Source organism: Lactuca sativa, chromosome 1 (genome assembly GCF_002870075.4).
Source record: "Lactuca sativa cultivar Salinas chromosome 1, Lsat_Salinas_v11, whole genome shotgun sequence".
Classification (NCBI taxonomy): domain Eukaryota; kingdom Viridiplantae; phylum Streptophyta; class Magnoliopsida; order Asterales; family Asteraceae; genus Lactuca; species Lactuca sativa.
Genome location: NC_056623.2, coordinates 235,673,906 through 235,686,088, shown reverse-complemented (window position 1 = coordinate 235,686,088; position 12,183 = coordinate 235,673,906). Strand labels below are relative to the sequence as shown.

General features: G+C 36.2%; 1 protein-coding gene across 1 annotated transcript; it reads right to left on the bottom strand.

The window, feature by feature from the left end:
* Nucleotides 1-389: 389 nt before the first annotated feature.
* LOC111896260 (DNA topoisomerase 1 alpha) lies at nucleotides 390-6,501 on the bottom strand. The gene is made up of 16 exons (XM_023892265.3): nucleotides 6,225-6,501; nucleotides 4,645-5,563; nucleotides 4,060-4,254; nucleotides 3,859-3,939; nucleotides 3,002-3,061; nucleotides 2,818-2,912; nucleotides 2,570-2,726; nucleotides 2,363-2,488; nucleotides 2,203-2,283; nucleotides 2,010-2,100; nucleotides 1,781-1,914; nucleotides 1,612-1,680; nucleotides 1,447-1,536; nucleotides 1,132-1,241; nucleotides 716-884; nucleotides 390-622 (listed from the first exon to the last, which is right to left on the bottom strand). The coding sequence occupies exons 2-16, from the start codon at nucleotides 5,482-5,484 to the stop codon at nucleotides 554-556; spliced, it is 2,367 nt and encodes a 788-aa protein (XP_023748033.1). The 5' UTR covers nucleotides 5,485-5,563; nucleotides 6,225-6,501; the 3' UTR covers nucleotides 390-553.
* Nucleotides 6,502-12,183: the final 5,682 nt, after the last annotated feature.

Here is a 12,183-nt window from a genome sequence, read left to right as displayed (position 1 = left end):
TCAACATTTTTTAGTCGGTTCAAAAATCTGAAATGTTTGAATATGTTAATGCATAAATATATCCGAAATACTATAATGTAGTCTCTTTGAACATGCTATAGCAAAATTCCACCAAAATGACCAGAAATCAAGATAAGAATAAATACAAAAAAGAGCAATGAACTCCCATCTATTTGTTTACTGTAACATCTTATTTCCATTTCATTCATTACATCATTGTACTTTGAAATATCTACCTTCATTGATAGATATTTCAAAAACTAAATTAAAAATTAAAAACACAATGCGATGTAGTTGGATAGATTAAAAACAGACAAATGAAACTACATCTTGCATAAGGAAGGCATGCTTAAGAATAAAATGGAAAACAGAAAGTTGGCCACAGGGGATTGATTAGAGAAAGCAACTCATCATTGAATTGACTTAAAATACGGGTAATACAACATAAACTATCAATCAATAGTCGCTAAAAACGAAACTAAAAAAAAATGTAAGAAAAGGTCGTAGATCATTTTTGTGACCTCTTTTTGTTAATTTTTATAAACTGTCAAAATCAGAATCTGAAACTGGGATCCACGTCCATTGACCACGCAAACTTTGCCAGTAAAGACTTGTTAAAAAGCTGCAAAAGATTCAGTAAAAGTAAAAATCAATTAACTTTATAAATTGGTCAAAATACATAAATTAGAAAAATATGTTGTTAGTTGTTTGTTACCTTCTCAATTGGAACTTCGTGTCGCTTACACCATGCAACAGTTATTCTGGGGTCAAGATAGTTTATTTTTGAAGTACCCAGTGCTACTGTTTTCAAATCTTCCTTGGTTTCTTTATCACGTTCCATTTTCTCAATTTTTGCATTGGTCTGAGCTATTTTCTTCTCTAACCTGCATTTTTCCCCCAATTATTTCATTAATCAACATGCTTTATATCTCTATTTATTATGCAAGAATACAACACATATAGCATTGAATCCAAGGTGGGACACAGGTATCAGTTTTTGTCCCACCCACTAAAAAGTAGAACAGGGACTTGATCTTGAACTTTTGTCTTGTCTGTTAAAAAGACGAAAATGCCCTTCTCATGATAAAAAAAAAAATAACCCTAGAAAATTAATATTTAATAGTGTATTACGCTTCAGGGTTCAAGTTCCTCTTTGGTTTTCCATCAGGACCATTTTTGTTTGATGGAGGCTTCCCTTTCTTTGCACGAGCCAAATCACTTTCCAACTCTTTTATGACACCCTATAAACAAAAATAATAAATAAGGCTCAAAATTTTAAACAAAATAATAATGGAAGTTTACACTTTAAACTAAAATGCATTTTCATTTGCAATGCGGGTCCCTCCCATTTAAATGTAAACAGTACCCACAAAATGTAAAAAAGTAGGGAAACTATATCGAGAGAAGAAAAAATATATATATAAGATCGAGATCTAAATTTATTACCTTTAATTCATCTATTTTCTCATTCAACCTTGTCATCTGTGCACTATGAGACTTTGAAACAGTACGTTGATGGTTACATATGATTGCAACCTACAAAAAAAATGAAAATTATATATAATTAGTTCAACTTGGGACATAAATGCCCTCCTTGTTGTAAATAATTACCTCCTTATTTGCATGTTGGTAAACGACTAGATTTTGAGCAACATCTCCACCCTTGGTTTCCCTTGTCAACTGCATTCACCCAAAAAGTTAGAAACTATAAAAAAAAAAAAAAAAATTGATTATATATTTAACAAGGGTGGGTGGGTATATATGTATGTATGTATGTTACCATATCATCCAAAGTGATGGATGCATTATAAGTACGGAAAACTTTAGCAGTAAGACCAGGCATTAATTCCTTGAGATGAGCATTTAATTTACTTGTATCCAACTTGTCAAACAGATCATCATTTCCCGCTTTACCTGCAATATATAAATATATTTATCACTTTCTTTTTTTTTTTTACTTACAATTTATAAATACATTTAAAACACAAAAGGTCAAAAAGTCAACGGACCTGTTCGAAACTGTTGGATTGCTTTGAAGACAGGAAGCTCAACTTCAACCTCATTCTGGTATCTTATAGAATCTTTACCAAGAAAGTCAAACTGTCCAAAACAAAACAAATTAAACTCAAGATTACAGGAAATAGCAATGTACTTTGCTCTCACTAATTTTCTTTTTTTTTTTAAAAAAAAAAAAGAAAAAACCTTTAGGATATTTGGAGGCTCAGGCTCCACGTTTTCCACTTTCAATGTGCAGCAGCCTACTGTATCAGCTTCATCATCATCCTGGAAAAACAATTACTTATAAATAAATATATATTTTAAACTGAAAAAAAAATAATAATAATAAATAAAAATTTTGTACCTTCTCATTTCCTGCCCTGAGAGCGAGTTTATCAATGAGATATGTAGCCACTGCCACTTGCCTCTTTGTCACATCCGAATTTCCAAAATCTTTAGTGTAAGCCTTCCTTATGCCTTCTATATACCCCTATTATATACCATACATACATTCTTTCATTACTTACTTACATTCATATTAATAAATAATAATAATAATTATAATAATTACCTTCAGCTTCCTTGCCTTCTCGTATTTTTCCTTATCACTTTGACCCTTCAAGGAACTGCTAGCAGCTAAAAACACATACTTGAACTCCTTTGAATTGATTGGATCATTCCAATATGCTAACCATGTCACAGTATTATCATGCCTGATTTCCTTCCACCTGTGCATCACATTACATTTATGTACTTTAGTTTTTATATTTAATAATATCAACAATACTTATACTTATATTTTAAAAAAAAAAAACAAACCTTTCACCAGGAATTGGACATTCTGGAATTGGAGCATCCTTTCCGATGTTTATGGTAATATCACTTGGGCGTATTCGTTTTTTCAGCTTTCCCATCTAGTAAATTTGTAATTATATAAATTTATTTTCTAATGAAATAAGTTTAAATACTTCATTCAATGAAGGGGTAAAGTTGTCATTCAAACCTTTGGATGTTCCCCCCTCCCACGGAATAGCCCAGGTGGCTCAACTCTGAAATTACCAACCTACACCATCATGAAAGTAAATATTTATTTAGCCAAAAAAGAAATGCAGAGCATATTTTGAATATATATTATGTTTGAAACCTTAGTTATAATGCAGCACACACATTGGTCCTCTTTGCAATCAAATAACTCATGATCAAAAAAAAAAAAATTATATGATACAAACTCAAGAAAAACAGATGTTGCTTTCTAGGATGACATCTATCTACAAATAATATGATTTCCATTTGCTCAAGACTCACATACCTATACACCAATATACAAGTTTTGTATATTTTTTAGGGTTAAATGCAAGAAATAGGAATGTAGGTTCATGGATATGTTCACTGATACAAAAAATTGGCTAAGTTTTTTCAAAGTACATAACAATGTCTCATAAAAAATTAAGCACAATGATCTAATAAAAAGAAATGTAAGTAAGATTCTATAATAACAAAATAAACGGAACTACATTGCTTTTTCTTTTGTATTTGACACAATTTGTAAAAGATTTGAAGTCCTATTTGGTTTGGCTATTTAGCATTTTGATCTAAAAGGCTCCCTACTTATATGGTGTAAAAAATGAAGAAATTTTCTGACATGAAAATGTCACCCACTAGTAAAAGATGAAGAAAAACCAAATAAAGGAATGGGCCCTAAGTTCTTTTGCTCCAATTATTATATAGGTAGCATAATCCACCATTGATTCCTATAATATAAAGTCCACATTGATGTTAGCCTTGTACGTATTATTGTCATTTTCATTATAAAAGACAGTTTCACGATATTAAAAATAATAAATCAAGGCTAGGGATCACCTTTTCTTTGACACCATCAACAATTGCCCACATATATTTCTCTTCTATCTTCATTTTCTCCTCTTTTATGGCCTTCTTTTCCTAAAAAAATCAATTCTTGCATTACTAATGAGAAAATAGGTTGAATCTTGAAGAACAAAAACAATAATTATCATGATTGCTGATAATACCAAAAAAAGGAAGAATCTTTAAGTAACTTACTTCTGTTGTCATTAGCTTCTTCTTCTCTTTTTCAGCTTGATGCCACTCATATATTGGTTTGAAATCACAGTTTTCTAAATTCTGAATTGTGTGATTTTTTCCCAATATCTTTCTCCAGTCACCCCAGAAATTCTCTTTGAACTGAGGTTTGGCCATGTAATCTGTGTCTAACATCACTGAAAACATTGTTGCAACCTGTAAATGTGTAAAATAAGAATATGATGATCATGCATACATCCAACTAGTTTCTTTCTTCAAGGGACTAAAAACAAAACAAAAAAACCAATGTACTTTTATTAATTTGTTTAGTATAGCATTTTGCTTTCATTTCATTCTATTACAGCATTGTAGTTTCAAGAAGACAATGTACTTCAAAGAATCTACCCGATTACAGCATTCCGCTTCAAAACCTTTTTTTATCAGAACATTGTACTTTAAAAGATCTACTTAAGGTACAATAATGTAATAGAAAGCAATGAAGGTATGATATGCTATAATAAACAAATAAATGAGTGCACATTACTATTTCCTGTTCATTTTTTGTAAAAGAAAAAAGATGAAGTGGAAAGTATGTATTAGGTTCACCTCCTCTTGTTCAGGAGTCAAGTCAACAGGCTTCCCTTTGTATAGCATCTTAACCCCATGAGGCTTGTATTCAGGTGGGAAAATTACACCACTATGAACTAAACTTGTCCATTTCTGCCCTTCACCAGAACCAGGGGGGATCTTTGATGGCTTAGAATACTTTGATTGTTTCTGTTTCATCATCTTCTTTGACTTCTTGTTGGTTTGGTTTAAAGATGAAGAACTCTTTTTCATCACCTTTTGTTTTACAGATGAAGATTTATTACTACTTGATGGAGCTTGTTTCTTTATTCTTTGCGATATGGGAACATCGTCATCATCATCATCATCATCTGACTTAATTTCTGCTTTCAAAGCTACTGGTTTGTGGTTGACAGGTGTTACAGAATCAGAAAGCTTTGGCTTTTTAACAGAAGCAGATCTTTCCTCATCTGGTGGTCTCTTATTCAACCCAATATTCTTCAATTGAGTATTATCCTTTGATGCAGAACCATTTTGATGAACTTTGGGAACCACTGGTTTATGATTATTAGATGATCCCACTTTGGACTTGGAATTATATTTTGAAGACAATGGTTTCTCATCATCAGAATCTTCATCTTTTACTGATGGTTTTGGAAGTGGGGACACACTTGTACCTGGTCCTTTTTTAGCATGATTGGTGTCTCCCTTTGATACGGTTGAAATTCTAAAACTTAGTGGTTTATCATCTTCAGAATCCACCTCATCATTGCTTGGTTTAGGAGAAGGTTTGGAAGGCTGAGAAGAAGACTTCACTGTATCAGGTCTTGCATTCCTTCTAAAAATCAAGGGTTTATCGTCATCAGATGAATAGCTCATTTTTTCGTCAGTTTGTTGTCATAAAGCACTTCAATCTCTAGATTCTTGCACTTATGGCTTTTGGATAAGATGGATTGACCTGTATGAAGATCGAAATAAATAAAACTGTAGCAAAAGAAATATACATAAAGTTTCTCCTTACAGGTTGCTCAAACACTTGCATCAAAATTACAGCCTTTTGTGTGGAAAAAGATCAAGATTTTTAGCATTGCTGGCCTAAAAAGTAATATAAAACTGTAATGTTCTGAAGAGGGTTTTGTGTACAGAGGTGTATATATAAAGTATAATGTGACTAGAAACAAGAAAACAAATGCAAACACCTTACAATCTCCAATACCTACATCCTGGTAACAGATTAGGGTTTGTGGGTCACTAAATTAATTATGGTGAAAAAAGTTTAAACGTACCCCTCTAAACGTTCAACTGCAAATTAAAAATGATTCAATACCTACGATAACATTCCTAATCTAAAAACAAAAGGATAACAGGGTTCAATTAACATGATGAACTGGTAATAAACAACGTTCAGTTACGTTATTATTGGACTAATTGAGATTAAAGCTCAAAATTTTGTTCGTTCGAAACTCAAAATCACAACTAATGAGAATGTTTGAAGCAATACGAAACAAAACGAAGCTGAGATGACGTCTAAAAGTTGCTAAATGTTTTATTACTTCGTCGTTCGGACTTCAAATTCTCTAGTCTAAATTATAATCGATAAAACAGACAAGGGGTTCTACCGATTGCACGGCGGGCGGAGACCGGTTGAACCCTAGATCCCGTTTCGTCTCCGACGATGTGAGAGAGAAATTCAGGGAGAGCGAAGGAGATAGAAAGATGGTTGCCGTACAACACAAATTTAGGACAGAAGAAAAGGAAGAACCGAAGAAGTAATTTTCTGTTTCGGGTTAAAGCAACGGATCGGGTACATGAGCCTGTCACCTTTAATCGATTCTTTACCTAATAAATCAACAAATTTTACAAACCCATGGTTAAAGTGCAAAAATGTTTTTACAAAAAAAAAAAAAATGTATTTTTGTTCAAACCGTAATTTTTTTGGGTTGATAAGTTTACTTGTCAAACTAAAAAAATTATTATACTCTTAATGAATTTAATTTTCATTTTTTTAAAATATTACTATTATTAAATATAAAACTAGTCTTTCTCTCTCTAAATAAATAAAGAAATTAAAAAAGACACACCCATGTTCTTCTTCTCCAACCCATCACCACCATTAATCTGCATGTTTGGAAATTTTATTTTTGATATGTGGATTTGGCTTCGTGTTCGAAGCACCCCAAACCTCTACAGGCTTTTTGCTTTTAGCTAGCCTCTTTATGAGTGTGTTTGGATTAACATCTCTCGTCACATTCCCCTGTTTTGGATCTATTTTGATGGTGTAATCACAATACCCTGGATTTTTAATAGGGTTTTCTTTACTTTTGTTTTTATACATTTTAATTGAAATTAGTTGTGTACAGACTGTTTGGTGTGTGAGATGGAGAGAGTTGAAAATCAAGGTAATGTAAAGGAAAATTTGAAGGTGGGTGTGTGTATCAATATCAACAACCACCTTTGAAAACCAATCAAACAACGAATAAACAAGTTGAAATTTTTCTTGATGGTTTTGTAAGTAGAGGGAACGTTCTTGCTAGCTATTGACTTCCATTATCACCTTCATATGATTGAAAATCATTCATTATCAAATCAGGACTTAACTCAACTTCTACTAGTTTCTCCTCCTTATAATCAGTCACTTCCTCTTCTCGATTTGGTGTTGTGGGTACTAAAGGGGTTAGAGATCCAGTAGATCTATCAACAAACCCATCAGACAACGAATTTGCTTCAGGCAATTGATTTGTTGCAGGTTTGTCCCTTTCACCTACAAATAATGATACCGAAGGATAAAATAAAAAGAATCAGACACTTCAATTTTCCCCAAACAACATTTAGTAAAAAACTAATTTGTGAAGTAGTCTTAGGTTTGTTGCAGTTTAGAACATTTCAAGCAGTTATTCATTCAAACAAACAGTTCCAAGCTTTATTACATTTCATCTTTGGATCTAAGTGTATTTGGTGTTTTGGTCCATTTTAAAGAGTTTTGAGTGAGAGTTGGGAATAAAGTTTGCAACTTTATTGCTCTCAAAGGTCCCAAGAACATTGTATGTTTCAAATATGAGCTTACAAGTAGTTTTGATGTCATGCATGGGATTTTGACCCATTTCTTACCCCTTTTTGACCTAGTTTTGGAAAGGATATGTATTGGACATGCATGACCATAAAGTAAGGATTTTTATGTTACATTTGGGTGTATGAGAGCCTTATGGAAAGTATGAATGAGTGGGGTTAAAGGATTGAGAGCTTAATGCATTAAGAAGGCAAGAGTTATTCTCACGATGTGGAGGATTAGCCTTCACGACGTGAGAAAAGGGTAGTCTTCACGACTGTTTTGTCTCGAGGCCACCAAGACGTAACAAAAGCTTGGTCACGAACATGGCGGCCTACTGTGGGATTTTTTACCATTAACTTTTTGATTGGTTTAACTTTTGGTCAAACTTGGGTAAAATTTAGTATTTAACTAAGGATTGGTCTTGATTTGGCTTTAGGAAGTTTGGTTTGGATATTTTATTGTTGAGGTAGTTGTTGAGCTTATGTTGAGTAGTTCAGGTGAGTCTCTTCACTATACTCGTGGGTCAAATGTACCAATGCCGACCCACTGGGTTATGATTGTAGGATGCTAGTTGTCTATATGACTCTTGTTGATATGTATGTATGTGATTGTTATCTTTGTGACTCTTATTGATATGCATGTATGTTATACATATATATACATATATATATATATATATATATATATAGATGTGGGGTAAAATAGACCCGTTCGGTTGAAAAATATCGATTGAGTTGAAATAGAATCGGGGTGAAATAGACTCATTCGGTTGAAAAACACCAATTGAGTTGAAATAGAACTAGGGGTGAAATAGACCCGTTCAGTTGAAAAGTATCGATTGAGTTGAAATAGACTTAGGGGTGAAATAAACTTGGGGGGTGAAATAGACTCGTTACAACTTCGAGCGGATATGTATGTATGGTATGTGGTATTTTGGGGAACTCACTAAACTTCGAGCTTACGGTTTACTCTGTTTTGACAACCATTTTGAGGTATAAAGTCGATACCTTGGCCTCTCATTGCTTATATCTACTTCTATGGAAAGATATTGTTATTCTTGGTCCATATTGGAGTCATTCTTGGAATGATGCATTGTTTGAAGTTATCACTTTAGATTTGGATGTTTTGTGGCTCTTTGAGCCTAAAGTTCCAAGCTTTATCAAGTATTGGCCTTCCTTCATGCCCTGAACCCCCTTATTAAGATATGTTTGAGTGTTTTATCCCCTTTGATGCTATGTATGGACGTAAAGTTAGCAACTTTACGTGGTATCTCAGTCCTAGGGGACCAGATCTATAGTTTGTAGCATTAGACTCGCTTGGGAGATGGTTGAATGAGTTAAGAAAAGGCAAACTCGACGAGTTGCTCTGCCAACTCAGCGAGTTAGCCAGGGTTTACTCGATCTTTTAGACACTATACGAACTCGACGAGTTGTATTGACGACTCGGCGAGTCCGGTTTTCGCGATTTTCTCAATTCTGAAGGAACTCGACGAGTCAGTAGATGCACTCGACGAGTTAGTTCAACATGGACTGTTGACTCTGACTTTGACCGAGTTTTCTTTAAGGGTATTTTTGGTAATTTGGGATTTTAACGAAATTATTCACATGGTGGTTGTAGGCAGTTGAGTTCGGAGCTGTGGTTCGAGAGTTGGTCTTATCAGTCAGTGCTACTTGTTAGGTGAGTTTTCCTCACTATACTTGCGAGTCGAAGGCGCCAATGCCAGCCCAGTAGATTGATATTCTGTTATGCATATGATGTTATGATCTGTTAGATCGGCATCATGATAGACAGAATGTTGTTATTTTGTAGTGGTCTGTTAGATTGGTATCCTGGTAGATAGGATAATGTCATGCTTAGTGATCTCTTAGATCTGTTTGACCATCTATAGACTGTTATGTGATTATCTGATATATGTGCACATGTTTGACTGATGGTTGGGGTATTCTATCCCGATGGATTATCGGACCCATAGTATATTGGCATTCCAACCCGATGGTTGAGAGTCGAGGGTATTCCATCCCGATAGATGATTGGACCCATAGTATGTTGGCATTCCAACCTGGTGGTTGAGGGCCGAGGGTATTCCATCCCAAGGATGATCGGACCCATAGTATGTTGGCATTCCAACCCGATGGTTGAAGGTCTGGTGCATTCCAACCCGGTGGTTGATTGGGCCCATAGTATGTTGTTATTATATGTATGTTATTGTTGTGCGGGTATTTTAAGGGAAACTCACTAAGCTTCGGGCTTACAGTTATGGATTTGTTTCAGGTACTTCGGATGATCACGGGAAGGCAAATGCTTGATCGTGCACCTCCTCATATTTTATGTTATGATTTCTGGGATTACTCTGATGACAAACTATTTTGAAAACGATTTGTAATAAAGGGTGGTTTTTGGATGTTTGAAAAAGTTTAAAATTTTTATGAATTTTGCGTATGTTACAAATGATGCTTAAATAGCCTCCAAAACCCTAAAAAAGTGAAACGACCCAAAAATACGACCCAAAAATTTTTGTTTTTAAAATATTCCAAACTGTAATCAGAGCATCATATAATAAAACCATGCGTGATGTATTCCAAACCATAATAGAATACTGTGCGGAAAACTGTATCATACTACATCAAATCAAAGCAACTAAATCAATCCCAGGCTAGAGCTAAGGCGGTGGTGTGTGCGATGCCATCATCCCGAGCTCTTCCCTTTGCTTGCGGAAGTACCTGAAACCAAAACTGAAACTGTAAGCACGAAGCTTAGTGAGCTCCCCCAAATTACCACATACCATACAATAATATATCAAGCACATACGGGGCCTTGCCCCCTCCATCGGACCGAAGTCCGAAGCTGACTGACTGGGACCTTATCCCCTACATCGGACCAAAGTCCGGAGCTGACATCGGACCGAAGTCCGAAGCTAACTGGGACCTTGTCCCCTACATCGAACCGAAGTCCGAAGCTGACATCGGACCGAAGTCCGAAGCTAACTGGGACCTTGTCCCCTACATCGAACCGAAGTCCGGAGCTGACATCGGACCGAAGTCCGAAGCTAACTGGGACCTTGTCCCCTACATCGAACCGAAGTCCGAAGCTGACATCGGACCGAAGTCCGAAGCTAACTGGGACCTTGTCCCCTACATCGAACCGAAGTCCGAAGCTGACATCGGACCAAAATCCGAAGCTAACTGGGACCCTGTCCCCTACATCGAACCGAAGTCCGAAGCTGACATCGGACCGGAGCCCGAAGCTGACTGATCATAGCATAACATATCACTAACATGAACACACATAATCTTGTCTGAGCCACGAAGGCATCAAACGTGCTAACTACTGCATCGGATAACATCCAGATACTACTGCTAGCTAAACGGGCCGGCATTGTGGCCTTAGACCCGTCCTACTGAAAGGAAACTCACCTCGTGAACTGGCTGCTGAGTGAATAGCTCTGAGGGCTAACTGCTGCTGCTCCGGTATCTCCCCGGCTACAAGTCCATAAACACACTCAATCAAATACTAAACACTGCATTGGGTAAAATGACTCTTTTACCCTTGGTCAAAGTCAACCCTCGGACCAAGTCAACCCACAGTTGACCTGACTCGCCGAGTTGGGCCGCCAACTCGCCGAGTCCCTATTCTCACTCCTCGACCCTACCCGCTGCTACTCGTCGAGCATGACATCGCCTCGACGAGCACTCATTCGATCCACAAACTCAGACAATCTTCATCCGACTCGCCGAGTCATATGAACAACTCGACGAGTTGTTCTTGATCCTAAGAAGATTGCCTTGGACTCGCCGAGTTGTATGAACAACTCGCCGAGTCCCTCCATCACTGAGTCTACCCTCAACTCGCTGAGTCCACTCTCTAACTCACTGGATTCACTCGACAATGATCAAAATGAAGGACTCGGGAACTCGCGACCCAACTCGCCGAGTCGTTCTTCCCGACTCGCCGAGTTGCCGCCATGCAACTGATTTTTACTCGATTTTGTTTGAATCCAACACATACAATTGATAGATCTGAGTCCAATAAGCTGATTTACCACGTAAAGTTTCCAACTTTACGTGCACAACCTCATGAATAAGGGAAATAAGGCTAAAAGATGCATAAAATGGGTAGATCTATGATTATTATGCAAAGTAACTCCAAAAAGACAGTAGATCTGGGCTCTACAACACCCCAACACTCAGATCCAAAGGTATTTCGACTTATTAAGACATTCAAGCAAACATAAGGCTTGGAACAAACATCAAATAGCTCTTAGAAGAGCTCAAATGGAAGATTAAAGCATATAACAAGAAAGGAACTCCGAAAATACCTCAATAAACTCAGATTTGCCCTTGGATCTTTGCAATACAACTCGTTCCCTTGCTTCTTTCTTCTTCTCCTTCTTCACACCTTCACTAAAGGGCACCAAATCACTTATAAGCTTTCAAGGGAGGATTAGGGTTTTCTCACTGAGTTCACAGGGTGAGGGAGGCAAGAATGGGGCTATAAGGTGGTTTAAATAGTGGGCAACCCGGGAATTTAGG

Bases quoted from the DNA above. Each gene is read 5' to 3' on its own strand.
- LOC111896260 (XM_023892265.3), bottom strand. From the start codon at position 5,484: ATGAGCTATTCATCTGATGACGATAAACCCTTGATTTTTAGAAGGAAT. The intron at 1,537-1,611 runs GTAATTATTTAC...TTTTTTTTGTAG, and splicing joins ACCAACATGCAAATAAGGAG to GTTGCAATCATATGTAACCA. The intron at 1,242-1,446 runs GTAATAAATTTA...TTTTGTTTATAG, and splicing joins AGAAAATAGATGAATTAAAG to GGTGTCATAAAAGAGTTGGA.